This window comes from Phascolarctos cinereus, unplaced genomic scaffold (assembly GCF_003287225.1).
Source record: "Phascolarctos cinereus isolate Bilbo 61053 unplaced genomic scaffold, phaCin_HiC Scaffold_4;HRSCAF=312, whole genome shotgun sequence".
Classification (NCBI taxonomy): Eukaryota; Metazoa; Chordata; class Mammalia; order Diprotodontia; family Phascolarctidae; genus Phascolarctos; species Phascolarctos cinereus.
The window spans coordinates 153,534,688-153,559,784 of NW_027555847.1; the positions used below are offsets into that span (position 1 = coordinate 153,534,688).

Below are 25,097 nucleotides of genomic sequence, written 5' to 3' on the forward strand. Positions count from 1 at the left end.
CACACACACACACACACACACACACACACTCTTCCTCAGCTTATAAACATATCATTAAGATTCACGTTCCATGAGACTGGATCACCTGTGTCCTCCCAGACTGACCCTGCAGCTGTCTTTTCAATTGGACTCCAGGGAACGAAGAAGTGCAACTTGGTCCCTTAGCTTAGCCACAGGAAACTTCACCATAGCAATAGATCACCACTAACTCCCAGGGACTGGCTTCCCTCAAACCTCCTCTTTCGTTACAAAAAACATCCAGAAGGAAACACTGGGATAACTATGGCATCATTTTCTCTAGATACCCAGATGCTTGCTCATTCCTAAGCAGAAAAATCAATGAACTAAGTGTGACTCTATTTTTGATCAAGAAAAAATGCTTCACTAGGTGTTCTCTTTGTATAAGCCCTGACCCTTGGACCTCCCCTGGTGAACTCTTCTGACAAAGCCACAGAGTAGATATCCATCCACTCAACTCAGAGCATAGTTAAAAGGAAGGGCTCACCAAATGTTTGACTAACTTCTCACATCAAAGTTCTGCCCAAATGAAAGGGGGAGACATTCTAACTCCAGTTTGTGAGGTAGCAGAGACGTTTGACCACAGTGGGTGGCTCATGGCCAGAACTCACTTTATTTTGAATGGACTTATTTTTAAAGAATAGCACTGGTCTAGTAGATAGGTTTCATAGTCCAGATTGGTATTCAACGGTCATGCCTCAATGTCACATTCAGGAATTTGGTCTTAACTAAGACCCAGAAATTCTTAAAGGAACAATAAAAACACAAGATGAAAAGAATACACCTTTCTCCCTCCTTCCACCAATTTAACTGGCAGGCAGTTGTCAATCAGGATTAAATCAGCTAGCAACCATTTTGATTGTTTTTTAAAATATACTAACTGCCCTGAACCAGGAAAAATCTAGCTGAACATCCCATTTGTCAGTATTGACAGCAACGGATTGCCAGTCACAAAGGCCATAGAAGCACTGGAAGATATTGACCATGTCCCCTCCACTAATTCAACATAAGAAGGTGCCAGGCAGAAGTTTGAGGCTGCAAAGCATATGCTGCTTCTACCTAGGAGATGCCAAAGCACTAGCAGATGCTACTGAATCCTTAGATTCAGTATACTGTTCAGTGCCTTCCTCGTCTTCTTAAAAGTAACTCATGTGGAAAAGTTAGGATAGTAATTCATCGTTGGTAGAATTGTGAACTGATTCAACAATTTTAGAGAGCAATCTGGAATTATGCCCAAAGAATTATGAAACTGTTTATATCCTTTGATCCAACAATACCATTACTAGGTCTGTTTCCAAAGATGATTAGGGGAAAAGGAAAAGAACCTACATATTCTAAGTATTTATAGAAGCTCTCTTTGGGGTGGCAAAGAAACAGAAATTGCAGGGATGCCCATCAATTGGGGAACAGCTGAACAAGCTATAGTATGTGATTGTGATGCAATATTATTGTTCTATAAGAAACGATGAGGTCAATGATCTTAGAAAAACATGGAAAGACTTGCACAAAATAATGAAGGGCAAAATGAACAGAACCAAGAGAACATGGTATATATAGTAACAGCAGTAATGTTTTAAGAATGACTTCGAGTGAATAAGTCATCTTGACTATTACAGATACCCAAAGTAACCATAAAGGATATATGAAGAAACATGCCATCTATAGCCAGAGAAAGAATTGATAAATAGAAGTATGTATAGAATAATTTTACATATATATTATATATAACATATATACCTATTTGTGTCTAATGGTAGCCATTTCTGAGGTGGCAGGGGAGAGGGTGGAGTACAAAAAAGGAAAATAGGGGGAGAAGGAAATTTACACAATAACTTTGTTGTATATTTACAAGGAATAGCACACTGTACATAGTGAATTTGTGGTTTCATGTGCAATCATCTTTTTTATTGTAGTATGTTATGAAAATGCTTGTGTTATTTAATTTTTTAAATTAAATTAAAAATAACTAATTAAAATAAAATTAATTCAATTTAATTTTAAAAATTAATAAATGTGAAGAAGAAGAAGTAATCGGAGAAGAACATTCTGCTGGGAGTTCCCCCTGTTCTCAAAGGGAACAAAGCCTTTAGGTTTTCCAGTATAATTATGGACTTGTCATCGATTCTGCTCCAGTTCAGAGTTCTCATGCATAACTAAAGAGGGATAGGGGACAACTGAATGAATCCTGGAAAAAACCCTCCAGCCCTTTTGCTCTTTTCTTAATTGACAACAAATGTGGTGGGGAGGGAGGGCCAGGCAAGGGAGCATGAGTTCCTTTTTACCATATTACAGGTCTTACACTTACCTTGAACAATACAAGCCCCCAGGTAGGCGGCATCTGTAAAGGAGCAGAGCAGACGACCATGGAAAATATCTCTTTTAATTTGCAAATATAAAAGGTACCTGCAATACAAGAGGGGAAAAAATTGCATGTTTTTCATTTACTTGTCGTACTAGGGTTGTACCAATTTTCTGAACAGTCATTTAAGATACGTCAAGCCCTAATCAGAAGAATTAACTATTGGGGATGGAGGAACTTTTGGATCGGGAAAAGCTTAACAGTTTGTGATTAAGCAGATCCGTTGAACTCCCAAAGAAGATAGTTAAGTACTCTGCCTTTTCAAAGTCTCCTAAGAACAGTGAACAAAAGATGAGCGTGTCCAGCCAGCTAAGAGTTAATTAGGAAAGCTCCCAACAGGCCCTGGCAGCTCCATTCATTCAGCTGAACTTGTATACAACAAATGATGCAGCATCCTCAGAGCCGTCCGCAAGACAAGATGAAATTATGACCCACTTACACGTTAGTCCTTCAAATAGAAAAAAGGCCTGGAAAAAAAAGTACTCACTGAGAACAAGCACGCATCTTATTCGTCTTAGTGAATGCTATCCCCTGTCCTTTCCATAGTAAAAGCTCCCTTGATCACACAATCCTGTTTTATCAGCTACCATTAGCAATAACATGCTTTTAGGCCACTAACCTGTCAACTTAGTGACCGGTCTGGTTGTGACCTCGAGTTAATCATCTTGCTAACAAATCCAGACTTAACATAACCAGAGCATGGCCAGGCAACAGGAGAGTCTGGCTTAACATCTCCCTTTTCAAGATTTGAGCATCTGGGGTCATGTATTTCAACACCAAAAATCTCTAGAGATCACCGCTGTCATTTTAAAGGGAGCCCATTTCAACTCGAGCCTCTGGAGAACATGGCTCAGCTCCTGAGGTGTGGGATAAGTCTTAGAGTCCATGCAAAGAGCACGGCACCCCAAAGCAGCAGATTTGGCTTTGAAATTGTAGCAACCTTTACTACATGGTAACGTGGTCGAACATGAACAAACCTGCTATTGTGTGACTATATCTCTTAAAACTAAGGAAGTACCTAAAAGAGGATTATATAGACCAGGGGCGGGGGACCTGCACCCTCCAGGCCACATACGGCCCTCAAGCGCAGCCCCTTTGACTGAATCCAAACTTCACAAAACAAATCCCCTTTAGTAAGAGGATCTGTTCTGTAAAACTTGGACTGAGTCAAAAGGCCACACCCAAGGACCTAGAAGGCCACAGGTTCCCCACCCCTGATATAGATTCTTATGCCAGGATGACCCAAAATATCACAGTGGGGTCACTGCCCATAACCTCCTAGGAAGCACTGCAGGAATGTTAACCTGATGGGAGCAGATGAAAATTTGTTAATCTATCTGCTACTCACACTACATTTGAAATATAAATGCTTTCAGAAGTAGGAAGCAGCAGGACATTTCCTAAGCAAACACTCTCCATGTGGGTCACTCAGTTTACATCCTGTTGTATTAAGAAAGATAATACTGCAAGCCAAGAAGAGAAAGGGAGAGTTTTCTGCATTCCAAGGGACTGCTAAATGAGCCAAAGGGTTAAAAGCCAGAAATTTCAAGGCACAAATTGTCCCACAGCATCACCCTGCTAGAAGACCACAACCATAGGTGACCCCCACTGCCCTTAGAAGTAGTTAGGGGGGCAAGTAGGTGGTGCAGTGGCTAGGGCAGTGACCCTGGAGTCAGGAGGACCTGAGTTCAAATCTGACCTCAGACATGTAACACTGACTAGGTGTGTGACCCTGGGCAAGTCACTTAAGCCCATTGCCTGGAGGAGGAGGAGGAGGAGGAGGAGGAGGAGGAGAGGAGGAAGAGGAGGAGGAGGAGGAGAGGAGGAAGAGGAGGAGGAGAAGGAGAGAGGAAGAAGGAGGAAGAGGAAGAAGAGGAGGAAGAGGAAGAAGAAGTAGTAGTAGTAGTTAGGAAGGTCATTGAGAGTTGGCTATACTTCTATCACATTTGTCTGAATTGTTTATGGGTCTTGGATTTATCCACATATCAATGCAGTGAAAAGCCCTGCTCCTTCCCAATGCCATTTCTACAATTCCACCTATGAAGCTGTTGGTCTTTGTTACTCAACTTACCTTCCTCCAAAGATAAGTTAGTCACACCATTATCTGTACAAACAGCATGGCCAATATTTGTGTCTAATGTTGTTTCTTTTCAGGTTGTTCCGCTCAGTTCTTTTCCATTTACACAGTCTACTGTGGAGTTTTCATTTGCAATTTTATCTTACTTGGAAAAACAAAAGAACAAATATCCCTCTGTTTCTGACTAGACAAAAAGTTTGGCGTCTATAAAATATTCATCTTCTTTCACAACCGTAAGGCTCAGTTTTCTCTATATAACATGAGCTCTGTTTCCACTGAACTTTGGGTCCTAACATAACTTGAAACAGAACTGACTTTATATATTAATGAATAGTATTAAAATAGCTGTTTCTTCTCTAGAAGCCAGGGGACTTGGAAAAGCTAACTTGTCTAGCCTCCACCCTCCATATAAGACTGTATTTAACTTGCCATGAACAAATGTTTATCAGTGTACCATACACAGGAGGTATGGAATAAGCAGCTGTTGAATGAAAGAAGCAATTATTAATTAAATAATTAAACAGTCTAAATTTCTTCAAAGAAGGAGGTTTTATAGACTTCACAAAGAATACATGGTCCCATGTTATGACTGGTTGCCTGCAGAATCTCATTTTTAAGTTGTCTGCAACCTGGAAGGCATGTCCCCCATATAAACCAAGCCCATACTAATACTATCCTACAATCTAACCATAATACATAGTAATATTTCAACAGGAAAATGCACTAAGAATTCCATCTTGGGATGCCAGGACTACATTTCCTCACCACCTCTTGAGTGGGATTAGGTGTTCCCTCCCTGGTTCCATTATGCAATGAGAAAGCTCCAGGTCACTGGTAATGCCTCCACTAGGGAAGGAGATTTTCGGGGGGGGAGGGGGGATAGATAAAGGGGGATTATGGAAGTGAGGGGGAAAGGGGAAAGAGTAAGAGAAAGGATACTCCAGATGGTTAAAGAGTGAGGTATCATTGGAAAGTGGGAGTTAAGTCCTCCTACCAGTGTAAATTGCTAGGGACCACATAGGTCATAAATCATAGATCTAAAAGTGTAAGGAACCTTAGAAAAAACCTAATCCACCATCCAAAATCCATTTTGCAGCTCAGAAAACTGAGACAGAGAGAGGTAAAGTTAAATCACATGTCCAAGGTCACAAGTGGTAGATAAGGATCTGAGATTTGAACCCAGTACCTCTGACACTAAATCCAACATCTTTTCCACTGTACCACTACTCTGCTTTGAGCTCTGAGTTCATCCCTCCCCCACCCCTTTTTTTAACTTCCTTGGGCTTCCAGAGATTGGTGCATCTCTTATTTCCAACCGATGGTTCTCTCCTGGGGCCTATAGCAAAAAGTACATATCATCCTGTTCCTAAATCAAGCACATAATCTGATTCCAAGAGTTTTTATTTTTTAGAGGTTTTTACTACCTACTAACAATAACAAATGAGGCAGCTAGGTGGCACAGTGGATAGAGGGGCTGGGCCTGGAATCAGGAAGATCTGAGTTCAAATCTGACCTCAGATACTTACTAGCTGTGTGACCCTGGTCAAGTCACTTAACCCTGTTGGCCTCATTTTTCTCATCTGTAAAATGAGCTGGAGAAGGAAATGGCAAAGTATTCCAGTATCTTTGCCAAGAAAATCCCAAATGGGGTCACAAAAAGTCAGACATGACTAAAATGACTGAACAAAACAAAACAAAACAAAACGATGAAACTGCACCAACATACCAAACCCAACTTTTCTTTTCTCAAGTAAAGAACACATACGTAATAATTATGGATCTTTGGGGACATAACATAGTAAAGTTACAATTCAGTTACATCTCAAAGCAAAACCCAGCTTTGGTGCCTACAATGAGCACTTTGTCAAAGGAGCCTAGGAGATTTAGAGGGAGGGGCAGAAGCAGAAGGAGTGTGGAAGAGGAGTAAAAGTTATCCTTTCTCTTCCATTCTGGGAAAGTGCCAAGGCCAACCACACTCACTCCTTCACTCCTCTGTGGGCTCCGCGCCTGACTCTCCAGATTTGTCTTCCATGACCCTTTTGCCCCTCACCCTTTGCTGTCTTCCCCATAAGAATGTAAGCTTCCTGAGGGCAGGAACTGTCTTCTTGCTTGTATTTTTTTATTCCCAGCACTTATCACAGTGCCTGGCACAGAGTAAATTAATTAATTTGGTAATTTAAGTAATTTAGTAATTTAAGTAAATTAATAAATGCTCATCAACTTCACCTTCCCCTGGCTATCTAGACCTTGCTCTGAATTGAACTGGCAAGGGGAAGAAGGATGATAGTAAGGAGAAGGGTGGAGGGTAAAGAGATAACCATACAGTGAAGTCCACAGAGGGGAGGAAGAAGGGAAGGTCAGTACTATGTAACAGCAGTGGGGAGGGAGGGGGAGTTGGCCCCTGGGTGGCAGATAGGACAACACCAATCTGAGCTTGGGCAAATAAACTGGAGACTTGCTATAATTATAGTCTCTGAGCTAGATAGAAATTAACTGATGAACAGAATACATGTTCCAGCTTTGAACAGATATATTTGTTTTCAGCAAGCTTGTTTTAAGAAAAAAAAATATTTACCAAAAAGAAATTAGAGGATGATTATTATTTATTTGTAAAAAAAAAAAGAATATTTCTACATATATCTCTTTTTATTGGTAAGATGGAAGACAACAGCTGTAGAATGTTGTATATGTTGCTTGTTACAAGAGAAGGCTTGCTGGGTAGGGAATGACAGAGAAGTATATTCAGAATGTAATGGAAAAACAAAAGGCATCAATAAAAAAGAAAACTAATCTTTGCTTTAAAAAAAATTTCCCAATACATGAAATATGATTTGACTTCTAAAATTCAATCTTGCACTAAACTGTCTTAAACAAAATAGAACAGAAAAGTATGGGCCCAATGGACCTTAAGAGGTGGTCCACCATTGGCCTGCCATCTGTCTGAGGGCTGATGGAACATACTTGATCATACTATGTCCATTTGTCATTCTAATTCACCAGCTCCTTTTGCCTATGAGAGCTTAATAAGTAGTGTATTTGCCAGAGATGATGATGATGACGTCTGTGAGACATATAAGATAAATGACTGCACTGACTCTTTTAAAAGTTATTAAATTAAGGGGCAGCTAGGTGGTACAGTGGATAGAGCTCCAGCTTTGGAGCCAGGAGGACCTAAGTTCAAATCTGGCCTCAGACACTTGACAATTACTAGCTCTGTGTGACCCTGAGCAAGTCACTTAACCCTGATTGCCTCACCAAAAAAAAAAGACAACAGAAGTTGTTAAACTAAAGGTATGAGAACAAGACATAGGAATTAAATGCATGGAATTCTTACCTGTCTGAATTATCACCACTCATTCAGGCTAGTATTTATTTCCAAGTTGCATTTTCTAAGTAAAGTGATGTATAATGGCACTTTTATACCCAATGAATATTCATCAGATGGATACTCCTCCAAGCTGCCACAAGGGCTAGGTAGCTAGGTGGCATAGTGTTCTGGACCTGGAGTTGAGAAGGACCTGAATTCAAGTCCCACCTAAGACACCTATTACATGTGTGACTCTGGGCAAGTCATTCAATCAGTTTCCTCATCTGCAAAGCAGGAATAATAATAGCACCTCCTTCCCAGAACTGTTGTGAGGATAAAATGAGGTGATACTTATAACGCTGCTTGGCAAACCTTAAAGCACTATATAACAGCTAGCTATTGTTTTTATTATTTTATTTTGCTGCAAGGAAGGGGAATGGAGTGCATCGAGCTGTGCTTTCACAGAACCATTGTTCAGTTCACCATATAACTCCCTGGAATCACACGGATCATAATAAGACCATAGTTTTAGAGACGTAAAGGATATAGAAACTCAGAGGCTATCTATCTAGCCCAGACCTCTCATATTACAGATAAGGTACGTGAGACTTGTCCAAGGTCAAAGGCAATGTCAGAAACAAAACACGAATCCAGGTTTTCTGATTCCAGAACTACCACTGTCCTCTCAGAATCGAGATAAATATGTGGGCCTCCAACGTTCCTTTTTGGACAGCCAGGTGGTGCAGTGGATAAAGGGCCCAGCCTGGCATCTGGAAGACTTTTCCTGAGTTCAAATCTGGCTTCAGATATTTAATAGCTGTGTGACCCTGGGCAAGTCACTTCACCCTGTTTGCCTCAATTTCCTCATCTATAAAATGAGCTGGAGAAGGAAACAGCAAATCATTCCAGTATCTTTGTCAAGAAAATCCCAAGGGGCAGCTAGGTGGCGCAGTGGATAGAGTACTGGCCCTGAAGTCAGGAGGACCTGAGTTCAAATTTGAACTCAGACCAAACACTTAACTCTTACTAACTGTGTGACCCTGGGCAAGTCACTTAACCCCAATTGCCTAAAAATGGAAAAAAAGAAAAGAAAAGAAAATCTCAAATGGGGTCATAATGAGTCAGACCTGATTGAACAACAACAAAAATGTTCCTTTTAGCTGCAAACGTCCCTTATGAACACCTAATGGTACTGGGCCACACTCTCTCAAGAATTATCAAACAGGGTGAAGGGCAAACATTTCCTCAACTCAACTCAGACTCACTTCCATTCCTCTATTCACCGATGTCTTAATGGTTAAGACTCTCCTCTCTATATAATAACTGATTATATTCAATTTATCCTGTATATAACTTGTTTGTACAGAGTTGTTTACATGTTGTGTCTCCCATTAGATTGTAAGTTCCCTGAGGGCAGCCTTCTGCCTTTCTTTGGATCCATAACACTTAGCACAGGGGCTGGCACAAAGTCACTTAATAAAAGCTAACTGACTAAATAACTGATTGATAACCCTGACTCAAATTACCTGGCCTTCTGGCCTAAGAACTGTTGACTTCCTGACCTTGGAGATAACCCCTCCCAATCCTTTAAGACATGTTTTCATTTGCCAGATCATTTCCAGCTCTGGCCACTAATCATTTCCTGATCTCTCAAGCTTCCCCCACACTAGACTACTTCTCTAATATTCACTCCTCTGCCCCAGCATAATTCAAATACATTAGCATTTGGGGAGAGAATGACCTGGCCGCAGAACTTTCATTGGCAGCAGCCTCCTTCATATTATCCAAAATCAATCTCCTACTTCCCAGAATAGATGATGATGCGATAGCTTTACCCACTGAACTGACCTTTCTCCAAATGGACTCTATTTTTCTGACTTAAAGAGGTTTTTGTTAAAGAGGAAACAGTATATAAAACTCTGCCTCTAATTAGCAAGATTTTGATCTAGCTCACAGGGCTATTGTAAGGAACAACCACCACCAACATATATTAAGTGCCTACTGTGTACAAAGCACTGTGCTATTTATTTTGCATATGCATATATGTGCACATGTTATTTGCCCAAGAGAATATAAAGATATCCTCACCTGGCGATTAGGGACAATTCCATTTGTATCCATAGTATCTCTCAAGACCTAGCACAGTGCCCAGCACAGAATAGGTGCCTACTAAAGGCTTGCTGATAAATGCTTCACTCTTGACCCTTCCCCCAAAGGGAATAAGTATTTTCCTACCAAGAAGATAGAGGTCGATGAAGATGTTTGCTAGAGTTTATGACTACATTAAAGGAGAGATGAGTCCATTAGTTGTGTGTAGGGTAAGTCAAGCCACTGTATCTGCAAGGGTGTCTACTCAGGGAAATTTCCCATTCCTTATTCTGACTGCTGAGGGACCTTTTTTATGCCCTGACCTGCCAGAGTTGGAATCTCTCAGAGGAACTAATTTCCTAAACTTCTTGAGACTAAACTAATATCATAACTCATTTAGGGATATGTGCTTATATCCCTCTTGTTGCATTGTTATTTGTTTCTTTTTTTCCATTTACCATTTATTCCTTTCCCAATTAAATGGTCTATTTTGATGTTTCTCCTGGTCTCAGATCTATTATTAGGGTCTGTAGCTGACTACCTAGATTTCAATTAACTTCAGATGTCCCCAGTTTTTGAACTAGTAAGCCAAAGATAGGTAAATTCCTATTAAAAGTTGCCACAATTTAATCCACAGTCCATGTGGTCCAAAGGTTCTAGATCTCATGGGCTACACACACACACAAATAAGTACACTATATGGTGGAATGTGACATCATTACAAATAGCCATAGCATACAATACAAGATAAGCAATGAAAATTAAAAAACAAAGGATTACATTAAGAAGATTATGTGGGAGGCATGGTGGATTAATTCAATATCAAATCCACATTTCATCTCTGATTTTGCCACTAGAAGTCTGACCATGTGACTGCCCTCTTCAACAAATGTCAGTGAGAGCCCCTGGGGTAAAACAGAAATTATTCAGCTTGGTATTTAAAGTCCATCATCATCTGGTCCCAGCCTACCTTTCTAGACTTACTGAACACAGCTCCTTCTCACGTACTCTAGGCTCAAGTCAAACTAACCTACCTGAGGCTCCTTGGCCTCAGCTCTCCATCTCCCACCTCCATATATTTGCAAAGGTGGTCCTAATACCTGGAATGTACCTCCTCCTCTTCTCCACTGTTTAGAATCCCTAATTGCCTTTAAAGCTCAGAAGACCTTTTCTGACTGAATGAATGAATGATGGATTAAACTCTCAGCAGGAGAAATGACCAGGGTGAAGATGAGGATGTATGGCATTGAACGTATGTTAGTTTAGGCAAAAATTATATCAATAATGAAAGGTTTTTTAAATTATATGATTATATCAAAAGATTCAGAAAAGGCTTTTGATAAAGTACAACATTCATTTCTATTAAAAAATACTTGAAAGTAGAGGTATGAATGGATATTTCCCTAAATCAGTAAAAAGTATTTACCTAGAACCATCATAAAATACTATTTGTAATGGAGATAAGCTAGAAGCACTCCCAGTAAGATCAGGTGTGAAACAAGGATGCTCACCATCACCAATATTATTCAACACTGTATTGGAACAGAGCTGAACACCATAGTTCCTCTCAGACATGGGCTCTGTTGATCCCAATCCCCTTAGTTGCTACTGCTTGCTCTCTCCTCCTCTTATTATAGCTCACATATATAATTATCTGTTCACGTGTCCTATCTCTTCCCCCCAGCAGAATGCGATACTGTTTTTTCTTTATATTACTACCAGTACTTTGTACACAGTAGTAAATTAATAAAGGCTTACTGGATTGTTGTATGTATGTATGTATGTATACAAGTATTTGCTACTCGTATGACCCTGGATGTGTCACTTAACCTCACTGGGCCTCAGTTTCCTCATGTGTAAAATAAGGGAGAGGGATGAGATGATCTTTAGGTTCCCTCTCAAATCCAAATCCCGTAATTCTATTAAAGTACCCTGTAACCTGAAAAGTACTTCAAATAGGAGCTTTCATTGAATGACCTAGACAAATTAAGTTTCCACTTCAGTTCCCTATAACAAATATAGTCAAGAGGTCCAATATTGTATACTGAGATCCCCTCTCCCATTCCCATAATAAATCCACAAACTTGTTTTCATGAAAGATGAGAAAAGAAAATCACATTGGAGTTCCACTTTCAATGATGTCTTAACTTTTTTTCTGTCTTGTACCCCTTGGGAAAGTTAATAGACCCCTTCTCAGAATAAAGTATTCAAATGCATAAAATAGAATACAGAGGATTACAATGGAAATCAAATATATTGAAATACTTTCTGCAAAATATTTTAAAAGCAAGTTCACAAGTTCTCCTACCCTAACTGCAGAAGAAAACTAGGGTTTTCTTGGCAGATATACTGAAGTGATTTGCCATTTCCTTCTCCAGCTCATTTTACAGATGAGGAAACTGAGGCAAACAAGGTTAAGTGACTTGCCCAAAGTCACACAGCTAGTAAATGCCTGAGGCTAGATTTGAACTCAGGAAAACACATCTTCCTGACTCCAGGCCCAATACTCTATCCACTGCACAGCCTGCTTGCCTATAGGCACACTATATAGACAAACAGAACAGGAAAAACAATGAGAGAAAATGGTGAGGCCACAGACCAACTTCTCTGGATGAGCTAGTTACCAAAAATGGAACAAATATAAGCCATATTTGTGTAGCTGACCTTAATAAGCCAATAAGAGGTTCAAGTGATCTCCAATCATTCACCAATTCATTCAGACATTTATTAAGCACCTACCACATGTAAGCCTCTGTCCTAAATGCTAGGAATACAAAGATGAAAGTGAAAAGAGCCCCTGCCCTCAAGGGCCTTACATTCTTCTGGGGAATAAGACATGTGAGTACAAGATCATTTGAGAATGGACAGAACAAATGAAGCATGGGGGGGGGGCGCGAATCAGGAAAGGCTTCATGCTGGAGGTGGCAGCTCACCTGAAACTAGAAAGATGCTAATGATTCTTCCAAGACATGAGAGTGAAGAGAGAGAGTATATTCCAGGTAGAGGAATTCAGTCTGTGTGACAGCACAGAGATGAGAGAGGGGATGCTGAGTGTTGGCAGCCTCTAGCACAGCAGTCCAGTTAAACTGGAACATGGTGTACAAGGGGGAATAATGCAAAATAAGTCTAGAAAGGAAGGATGGTGCCAGATCATGGCAGGCCTTAAAGACCAAGTAGAGAAGTGCGTATTTTATACTAGAGCAATGAAACAACATGAAAATAGAAACATTTCAAGTATTTCTGAATTGTTCTAAATATTTTTTTTCTTCAGACTCTAAGAAAGGGGCAGTTGTGAAGTTCTCAATACAAATCATTTCATCTAATGAACCCACCTCCATTAGCACAGTGCCTGGCACATATACACTCTTAATAAATACTAAAGACCTTAGCTTAAAAAGGCCAGGGTCTCCCACTGCATCCTGGGCCATCTCCAATTGTCCTTATCTATATATTGCCACTGAACCCAGATGGCTCCAGAGGGGAAAGTGAGGCTGGTGACTTTGCACAGCCTCTCTCACTTACATCCAAGTCACTCGCATGTCATGGCCTCACCTTCCTGATGTCATGGTCCTCTTTAAGAACAAAGGACAAACCACAACCTATCCATCTATCTCCAATCTCTTTCTGAAACCACCTTCCAGACCTTACAACTATCTACTGGCCACGGATGCTGTTCTGACCATAGTGGGCCTTACACAGCGGAGCACTTCAAGGATCATAAGGTCTTCTAGCCCAAACCCCTCATTTTACAGATGAGGAACTGAGGCCCGGGCAAGGTAAGTGATTTACCCATTTAGATGCTAAAAAAAACTACTCTGAGCTAAACTTCCCCCATAACCATTGTAATACATAACTATGAGAACTCAGAAGAAAAAAACAATTAAAAACACTATCAGAAAGTTCAAATGAATAAACTAAACACAAATGGATGAATTACTTTGGGAAGTCCTTGATTTATGACCCTTATGCTCTTTTTGGCCTGTTATGGACTAATCAGGAGATTTAACTGATGTCAGAAAGTTATACAGATTCAAGAAAGTAGCCTTTAGATTATGGATGTAATCATATACAGACTCAACAACCTCAGATATAAGACAACTGTATACCACCAGCCCGTGACATCCATACCCCCAAACCAGGAATGTATTCATGCCTTCCTCACCTCTGCCTCATGGAGCTCTTCTCTTCTTCCAATGTGCAGCTCAAGCATCTCCTTTCTGGATCCACCCATAACTGTGAATGCCATCCCTCACCCACTATCTTGTATTTAACTACTTTCTATTTATTTGCATTATTCTCTTTAATCTTTATTCTGTATACACTTCACATTTTCCTCCCCCATTAGAATGCAAGCTCTTTGTTTCTTTCATTGTATTTGCACCTACTAGTATGCTCTCAAATAGTAAACAATTAGTAAATGCTTGTTAGTAGGCTGATCTGTACATACATGTGCATAAACATAAGAAGTAACAGGATATATGTACATACTACTATCATACATCTGTCACACACTGTTTGTCTTGGGGAAACTCATTTTGCTGAAATTATTTTTACTTTTAGGTTCTTTTCCAAAATGTTTCAAAGATCCATACATAATGCTAAGACAGACTGCTACAAATTTTTTTCTTTTTATAATGTTTTAATTACTTCATGGGAGATAGGCCACACATACTTTTTATTTCCATGACTGACAAATTTAAACAACAAAAACAACAACAAAAAGCATCTGATTCAGCAGCTTCAAAGCCAAGAAAATTGCCATCTTTAGACATACCTGTAAAGTATTTTGAAATATACAAATATTTTTCCTCATCTCCTTTTAAACTTCAAAGCAAATCTTGGCCAAAAGCTTTACTTCATCTTACCCCTAGAGTACTTAGCTATTAGAACACTGTAGCACACGTAGAACAATTAGTGCTTAGAACGTTATTGGCTGGGTGGAACCAGTAGGAACTTCAGCTTCTTTGAATATATAATTTTACAGAGTAATACTCAAGATGGTTGCCTGGATAGAATTCTCACATCCGCAACATTAGCATAAAATCTAAAGATAGCAATAACAATCAAAAAATTCATCAAGTAACAATGACTTTCTTCCACTCACCTGCACAAAGCCTACAGACAATAGACCCACCCATTGGGAAATTCAACAGCTATGCTCAGCTAAACAACCCTTTACCTTCCTAGGATAACAGAGAGCAGTTAGAGATGTGTGCAGCCTGCAAGGTTCTGTATTGACGGCAACAAGAGTGTGAGACTCCCCCAAGAAAGCCTGAGGGCCCCTGGAAACCTATAACCTGGGTGATGGAAGCGACCTAAAGCAACAACGACCAGTGCAATGCACCTCTGGTCTGGCAGTGCTTCAGTTGGGACAGCATAGGCCCATGGTCTTAAAGTTTGCTAGTACTCTGCCCCAAGAAACCATCTTTGTTTTTCTCTTTTTCAGTTGCTTAATTATGTCCAACTCTTCGTGATCTCATAGATCATAGTATGCCAGGCCCTTCTATCCTCTACTATCTCTCTCAAAGTCTAACCAAGTTCATGTCCATTGTTTCCATGACACTATCTATTCATCTTATCCTCTGCTGCCCCCTTTTCCTTTTGCCTTCAATCTTTCCCAACATCGGGATCTTTTCCAATGAGTCTTGTCTTCTCATTATGTGACCAAAGTATTTAAGCTTCAGCTTCAGTATAGAGGGCCTTAAATATCCAGTGCTCTGAACACCCAAGGTCCACAGAGCCTAACCCCAAGAAGTAGACATCAGCACAAGAATCAAGACGACATAATAACAGAGACAATGATGGCTAAGAATCTAACCTAGAAGGAGAAAGTAACTCCATAACAACCTCCAGCAGAGACTCAATGGGGAAAAATGGATGTTCTGTAAGTACAACATGAGTACCCAGAAGAAATGAAGCAAGAGACTTTTTTTTAATTAAATAAAAACTATGGAAGAAAGTATTGTAATAAGAATAAAAAGCTTAGAAAAGTGGCAAACTTTATCCCAAGTACTGGACTCTGAAAACTGTAATGGGCTAAACAGAAATCAACTACTCCATGAGATGATAAGAAATAGTGGAATAAAATCAAAAGATTATTAGGTGGGAAAAAATAAGGTATCTAATATCAAAGGTGGTAACTGACCTGGGAAACAAGTCATGGATAGATCACTTAAGAAACACTGAACTACCTAAAACCATGATTTTTTTCTAAAGGCCATATACTATATTTCAAGAAATCAAAACGAATACTTCCTAGATATATCAGAAGCAGATAACAAAGTGAAATTAGAAAGAATCTATTTTTTTTCCTCCAAAAGGAAAAGTTCTAGGACTGTCACTGTAAAAATCCTGAACTTCCACATCAAAGCAAAAATATTGCAAGCAGCCAGAAAGAATAAGTTCAAGCACCAAAGAAACAAACTCAGGATCAAACAAGACATGGCAGCTTCTACCTTAAATGAGAAAAGATCTTGGAATATAAGATTCCAAAAGGCAAAAGAGATAAGCTTGCAATCAGGAATAATATATCCTGCAAAGTTAAGCATAGTCTTATAAGGGACAGATATTTCTGATGAAAAGATCATGGCTTTACAAGGACTCTAAAATGCAAACACAAGTCTCAAGAAAAATTTAGAAAGGCAAATTCATTTGAGCAGCTGAAAGGGGATATAAGATGATAAAGTGCTAACATTCTTACAATGGGAGAAGAATTAAACAGCCTTTCAGAACTTAATGTCTTCTAAGGATATTGAAGAAGTTAAATAAGAAAAGAAGAGAACCTAAAGGTGGACTTATTCTGTTTTGAGGGTTTTAGGAGGGGGAAAAAGGGGGAAGATAAAAAGGAATATACTTTTATGTAAAGGAGAAAGAAACGAAAGGAAATTATGTTATTTTCACAATCAGAATGGACAAAAATAATATACAAACATAAAGGAAGAGGTGAAGAGAAGAGGCACCAGATGAACCTTACTTTTATCTGAACCACACAAAGGAAGGTTAGATATATACACTTACATGTGCGCGCACACACACAAAAAGGACAAAAGTAAAGATGTGGAAACTAAAGGGTGTCCATCAATTAGAGAATGACTGAATAAACTGGGGTATGTGAATATAATGAAATATGATTGTGCCATAAGAAATGACAAAAGAAACAATATCAGAGAATCCTTGAAAGTATGAACTGAAACAGAGTGAAGAAAACAGCACCAAGAGAACAAATTCTATGGCATTAAAAAGAAAAACAACCAACTTTGAAAGATTTAAGAGCTCTGATCAAAGCAATAACCAACTATGTTTCTAGAGTAGCCCTTCTTAAACCCCACATGGGGTCATGAAAAATTTGGGAACAATAAAAGATTTCTGAAGGTGCAACATGTAATGAATCTGCAGTGTTTCTGGCAGCACTTGCCCATGTTGCATCATGCATGGTCACTGCAGCCTTGGTTCTGAACATAAAGCATATACACGTTGCACTGCACATACCCTTGGGCCACACAACCAATAAAAGCTGCCTGAATGCGAAAAGTGGTTGGAAGTGGGAAAAGTTTAAGAAGCCCTGCTCTAGAAAACCTATAATGAAGCATATTGCCCATCTGCTGACAGAAAGGTGACAGACTCAGGTTATGAAGACAGACATGCATTTTTTGACATGAACATGGTATGGATTTATTTTGCTTAACAATGCTTATATGTTACAAGTTTATTTTTTCCTCCATATTCAATTGGGACAGTTGGTTGAAGTAAGGGGGAGAGAATAACAATGGTGATGTCAAATAAAACTTAGAACAAAATGAGAGGCAATGAAATGTTTTAAGGTAGATAAAAGAAAACAGAAGGAAGAACAGATAGCAAGATCATTTTGAATATGTTAAATTCATTATATACTTTTTAAAAAATACTAAGCAGTATGGACAAGAGATTCATGGTTTTATATAAATTTTCTTTTGTGTTCTACTTTGTATGTAGCAGTTCTCATTTTGGGGGTGTTTATTAAGTTCAGAATAAAAAATTAAATTTCAAATGAAAATTCTATTTTTGAACGTTCTTTAATCAATCTCAACTTTTATGTTACAGCTAAACAAAAAAAAAATTAAGAATTCAACTGATCCAGAGAGGAAGTATCTATCTTTTATATTTTCTTAGAGCACCAACTTAGAGAAATATAGAAATTATACTAGATGCTTGAGCACTCCTTGGGTGAATTTAAAATATGTACACACATACACACACAGAGAAAGATATAAATACTTATTTTCTGCACTAAGTTTCCTTATAAATACAGATAGTATCTAGGTACCTTGGGTACCTAGGACATGGCCAAGTAATTTGGTATTTGCTTTACTCAAGTCATTTATATTACCTAATTAACTGTTAGCTAGAAAAGGTACAAGTCAACTTCTAACTTTAAGTACAGAGCTAGCATACGTCAACACACTTACTTTTATACTCTGAAATACTCTGATGTCATCAGTGGAGGTAAGGGTACTGCCTCCACTTAAACAGCACCAACCCCACTAGGTCTTTCAATCATTCACATTATTGTTTTAGTATGGATCTATGATTTCATTGATAAAGGGAGCCAGTAGCAAGGAAATTCATTCACTCAATGCAGATGGGCAACTTATAGTCTTAGAGAGATGCCCAAAGCTAAAGTTAAATGACTTAACCCAAGAAGACACAACCTGTATGCATGAAGAGTAAGGTCTTAAACTTAGATTATCCTGACTGGAGGCTCTACCCACTATACCAATCTGCTGTTCATTTGCATGATTAAACATTAAAGAGAAATTAAAAACTCTACAAAGAGTAAAAGTGAATTTAACTTGATATTTGGATGTACCTCTTATCAATATAGTGCTACCTCTAATGATACAGAATACAACCTATATAGGCCCCCTCTCATCCTATGTGACTCTTGTCTATGTCCTGTGAATGCATCCATTCAATATGATGGTAGAGGAGGTATGTGGAAGAGGGGAGAGGAATTCCCTCACATTCTATTGGCATTTTGTGAATCTGAGTGGAGTATACGACTGTCTATGCATTCCTTTCATTCTCACCACATAAGATCACAGAGTTAGAGTTAGAAGAGACTTGAAAGATCATTAAATCCAACACCTCCATTTTACAGATGAGGAAACAGAGGTCCTGAGATAATGAGTTCCCAGGCTCCTGACTCCAAATTCATCATTCTTTCCATCATGGTACCTCCCTAGCCTACTTTTCTCTCCTCTATTATATCTCTGAGTACATTCTTCTCTCACACTATTCTTCATTGGTAATATGGTGCAGCCTATTCATATCCATAAACTACCTCTCTCTTGTCCTTTCAAGGATCCTCAACTTTATTTCTTTGGAGAACATAATATTCTATGTGCATTAGCCATAACAACATCACCAGAAGAATACTATTGTTTAGAAAAGGAGGGCCCTTTGTTACAGAAAGATATATAAGGTATTGTACAAAGTACTGCACCATTTCTCAAAGGCAATCCAGCTTACTTTTCTCTTCTTGTTTAATTGTGACCATGAGCTCATACTCCATCTGTTGTGTTTATCTAAGATATGTGTATTTATGAGCCAACTCCACCCATTCACTTGAGTATCACAGTCTCAACAACAGACATTCTTTGGCTATTTGACTTTCATAGTGTGGATACTTAGGACAAACTCTTGAATAATTATGAATTCATTTTGGATACTCAAAAATGTTCCAGGGAGGATGCAGCCTGTGCTGGGTTCCAGTCAACCTTCTCCTCGAGTCAGGGACAGCTCTTATACCCCTTGCCAGCAGGAAGCCAAGACCTTTGCCACTTTCCCCAAAAGAATTTGGGTCCCATTTGTTTGATGGGGGAATGATGAAGATAGGATCTGGACCCCAAAAAGAAAAAATCCTGGACTTTCCCACATGGCCAAATCTCTTGGCATTCACCTGAGGCTATAATCCCATCTACTGGCCTTTTGTTATGGGCTACATCCAATTTCCCAATTCTATTTCCCTTAACCTAGCCTGGCCCTCCATTGTTTTTCCTCCCTATGGCGTCCCCAGCCACTTCCCACCATTAATCTCCATTTTCCCTTGGTCATGTGGTCCAGGTCCCAGATGTTCTGTTCACTCCAGCTTACTGGCCACCCCTGGATCCTTCCCACAGTCTTTCTGTATATAAGATCCATCTTGTCTCCATTAAGATGCTCAAATTCTTAAAATCTAGCCACTGCTCAGATTCCTTAAGAACCTAGCCAAATGCACAGATTCTTTAAGAGTCTGGCTAATATGATGCTGTTCTAACAAACCTTGTCTTTGACTGAAAAAAAAATGTCCCAGGGATCAATGCGATCAGGATGATGTTACATGGAAACACAAGCATATGGAAGACCTCCCCATCTTTAGGGAATCCTTTAATTTGGACACTAGATATCCTTCAAGATGATGGTATATACCTTTGGGAAAAGTACAAAAGCATATATCTCCTTCATCTATACCTCCTTTTATATTAAAAAATGTCATTTATAGAAGTAAAAATGATAGAGCACAAATCTCTTCTTGATTTGAAAATGGCCCTGATCACTACAGAATGATGAAACTTGGCACTTATTTCTTTTCATCAGTTCAAACCTTTTAAATATTTCTCAACAATTTCCCTCCTCAATCCTCACAAGGTCCTTGTGGAACAAGGCAATGATAGCATCCCTTTTCACAAGTAAATTACCTTGATCAGTATGGACTAACGAAAATATCAGTCACTCACAAAGGTCTGCGACAGAATTGGGTAATAAAATGCAGAATATTCTAATTCTAAAACGCTAAGCATACCTAATTGGCAGGAAAAGTTCTCCATTATACTTAATAATCACATTCCACTCCCTAATCTCCCTTCTGGACAGATATAATTCTAATTCTAATAAGAAGTAAGATGCTTAGCACTCAGGAAAGGTCATTAATAATGGACACTTTGATGCAGCATATTGCCTACTGCAAAACAATAGATCTATCCTCTGCTTCAGTTATAGACTGTAATTCAAGAGGTTCAAGATCTTCAGCTATAACCTCCTTGTCTTACAAAGTAAGAGAGTGAGTACCAAACAGGTTAAATTGCATGCCCAAAATCACACAACTGCAGCCTGAACTCTGAAAATGTTCACAACGTGTTCTTCTTCTAAGACTCAAGAAGACAAAACCAACCCATATCACATGTATTCAAAAGTCAAGAAGTTATCTCCTGAGGAATTAAAATGCTTGAACACAAACACAATTTATTTCCTCCACCTTAACAATTTTAGCAGTTAAAATCAATTTCACATTATTTTTCTTGATAAATAAGGACTGGAACTCTCTGTAACATAAAGTTCAACAATGACAACAACAAATTATTAACAACACACATGTTGCTCATATGTGTTCTCTAAATACAATCATGGATTCCTGTATATTTCACATTGCACACTGAACTTTGGAGCTCCTCATTCAATTATAAGTGGGTTTGGGTACAAAATGCTCATTTCCATAATATAACAAAAGACACAGTGGCAGCAAGTATGGTGGGTAGAAAGCTAGACTTGGGAGTCAGGATAACCTCAGTTTAAGACCTGTCTCTAACACCTACTAGCTATGGGATCAAGGACAAGTCAGACCTCTCTGTACCTGCAAGCAAACTTCTAACACTAAAAATTTCAGATCAACAGTAGATCTGCATTGGTGGAGAGTATTTCCACACTGAGAGCCCTCTAGAGTGAATTCACAACTCAAGACCAAAAAAGGTAAGAGACATGCTACTTTTAACGAATCACCATACAAAAGATTTAACTAACAGACAATGAAGATCTGTTAAAAATAACTCTGCCGTCATTAATAATGATGGGGTTGGGATCTGGACCCCAGAAAGGAAAAACTCTGGACTTTCCCACATGGCCAAATCTCTGGCATTCCCCTGAGGCTATAATCCCATCACCTCGCCTTTCATTGTGGCTAAACCCAATCTCCCAATTCTCCCTTACCCTTAACCTAGCCTAGCCCTCCACTGTTTTACTTCCCTATGGCCACTTCCCCCCCTTAATCCTATCTAGGCTCCATTCTCCCTTGGCCTAGAGGTCCAGGTTCCAGGCATTCTATTACCTCCTCCAGTGACCTCAAACTACTTGGCCACTCCTAGATTCCTCCCACAGTCTGTGTATATATAAGGTCCATCTTGTCTCTATTAAGGGGCTCAGATTCTTACAATCTAACCAATAGCTCACTAATGGTCAGACTCCTTAAGAGTCTGCCCAATATGACAGCTGTTCTAATAAACCTTGTCTTTGGCTGAAAGAAGGCTTCAGTTGCATTCTTTCAGGTAGGACCTGCGTGTTGTGATTTTGGGGTCACAGCACCCCTAACCCCTAAACTTCAACAATAATACTGATTCTCTACCAAAGTATAATTATGCATTCTGATTTGTAGTAGAAAGGATAACACAACACATACTTTTGATCATAATAAGAACTTTACAAAATTGAAAAGAAACATGAAGGTAGGCAACAGGATACTAGGATAATCTTCAATAAGAAAAAGAATGAGGATCATAAAAAGAGGAATAAAAGTATATAAAGTCTAGTCTTTGATTCATCACAGCAAACAAGTAAGTCTTTTTCACTCTTTATAGTTATTTGTCAGCTTAAGTCTGCTCCTTTGATCATTTTCCTTAATACTAATGGAGTTTTAATAGTGTATTTATCTTTAATGGTGGTCAAAAATAGATAAATATTGTTAAATTGCCCTGCTTATTTTTAAGTTTTCATTTCAATCATTATAAAGTAGCAAACTGTTTTACAAATATAAAGGAGGACTAGATGTTTTCAATGTTAACACTTCAAATCATAAGAATTCAAATTATTTGTAGTTCCTACATTATTTTTTAATTCTAACAGTTGTACTGATGGATACACAACACTTTTCTCCTGTCTTGAAGGACAAGACTGCCTTGATTCACAGCAAATCACAATACTTCATATTCTCAACATACCTAATTCAGCAAAGGATAGTGAAATGTTTTCCAGATTACATGAGTTACGTGAAAGAGGCCTAACCAATAGTTAGTATCTACTAAATTGTGTTCTTCTCCCCAAACCTATCAATCTTTCAATCACATTTCCATAAAAAAATTCATAAATAGCATCAGCATTCAAGAAAAATATTTAATAAAAGTGAAACATAACTGTTTTCATGTGCCTGCCTAATCTCAATGAGTAGACCATATGGTCCTGGAGGGCAGGAGCTACATTATACAAATCTCTATATCTATATATCCCCTCAGCCTACCTTAGCTCTGTATATGTAGGACCACAGCAATTATCTAATTTAAAATCCTCATTGCACAGATGAAAAAAATTAAGGTCCACAGAAATTCAGTGATTTGTATAGTCAGAAAGGAAGGAAATGATATAACTGAGATATGAGCCCAAACTCTTAATTTTAAAACTAATGTACTTTCCAAGTACCATCCAGCATGGCATGCCCACATCAAGGAAGCCACTGTGTTCTATGAGCAAAGCAGAATTGCAGTAGCTCAAAAGAAATATGAAATGCATGAATTTAGAGCCATCTCCATCCCAAATGTTCACATGGACTATTTATGTCCAATCTGTGGTCCAGCCTTCCAAACTCACATTGGTCTGATGAGTCACAGTCAGACACACTGTACATATACCATATAGTGATATCATCTTGGTCCTCTTTGAATGCGAAGGACAAAACCAACCAATTTTCCACCGGATCTCGTCTTCTCCATAGCAGGTGCTCAATGAATTGTCAATGAATTAGTTATTTTATTGTAACCAGAAAAAGATTATAGAAATGCTACAAGTATCTTTCAAATATTAAGTGCATTATTTACCCTCTTCCCCCCCAAAAAAAAAGTACCTAATAGAATGGTTCTGAGTAAATGAGTAAGCTAGGAGAAATGAACTATCTGATCATTTTTAAAACCACTGACTTGCAAGTGAATTGGATTTAAGTGAGGCAGAGCTGAAAAAAGTCATCAGTCCCACTCTCTCCTCCAGTCATCTGAGTCCAGAGACAAGACACAGGTTAAGGCAACTGGTAATGCCCCCCCCACCAAGTAAGTACATACATACATATGTGATATGTATAAATATATATACACACGTTATGTGTGCACATATCAAGGACCCTCCAAAATGAACACCATTTTTCAATACATTGTTTGGTGATAGTCTGCTATTTCTATTTAAACACACATAAAATTGAGAAATGGAAGCTATACAGGTCTCCCATGACCTCTTTCTTAGGACATTAATATGCTTCGGGAATCCCAAATGGGCAGAGGTTTATTAACTTGATTTATACACTCACCATAAATTCTAAAAAAAAAGGTCCAGCTTATCCAATGTGTGCTCCACAAACAGTGGGTAAAAGGGAACCAATTATTACCAGTGAGTATTCAAAAGAAATATGAAAGCACAATCAGATTGACAGCTATAATCTACCTTCAACCACCTTAGCTGACTGCTGGAAAAGGAAGGAGCCAAACATCCAGACCATAGATGGAACACAAGTAGGGCAGGAATTGGTGAAATAAACAGTTGTTTTTACTATTATGTCAAAGCTACTAACAGATTCACTTCTCTCTCTTCCTGCCTCAGTTCTAGTAAAGAACTAAGCTAACCAATAACAAAAGCAAAGCTAAAAGGGGTAGAAAGGATTTGGGGAAAATGCCCAGCCCAACACTCTTTCCCCTACACCATGCTGTCTCCTTGCTTTCACACACAGGACTGCTACTAAAAGAGAATGAGGAAGAAGAAAGAGAAGAAATATAGACTGATAATAGCAACAGTCAATTTTCACACAGCACTCTACAGTTTGGGAAATACTTTCCATACCTAATCTAATTTATCTTCAAAATAATCCTGTGAGGTAAATGCTACAGGTGCCATTTTATAAAAGATGAAACAGGTTTAGAAAAGTGAAGTGATTTGCCCATGGACACATAGCAATTAAATGTCGGAAGTGAAATCTGAATCCAGGTTTTCCTGATTTCATGTCTAGCAAACCAGTCAGTGCATTATACGGGTATAGAAGGTAGGAGAAAAGAAAATGGGGCCATTTTAAAAGAGATTTGGGATGCGCTGATCATCTTCAAATTCCTTCTAAGGTCTAAGAAAGTAAGCAAAATTAGTTAATTAAAATAATCATTTGTATGTAAAATATTCATCTTAATAAAATTTGTGTTATAATGCAAATGCATTTT

General features: G+C 38.7%; 1 protein-coding gene across 2 annotated transcripts in view; it reads right to left on the reverse strand.

Moving 5' to 3' along the window:
• The window catches only part of FRMD3 (FERM domain containing 3), a 329,102-nt gene that overhangs the window by 106,636 nt on the left and 197,369 nt on the right, over positions 1–25,097 (reverse strand). For both annotated transcript variants that reach the window (XM_020966942.2, XM_020966943.2), the window contains one exon: positions 2,324–2,421. In XM_020966942.2, coding sequence (XP_020822601.1) covers positions 2,324–2,421 — 98 coding nt within the window. The remainder of the gene's footprint in view (positions 1–2,323; positions 2,422–25,097) is intronic.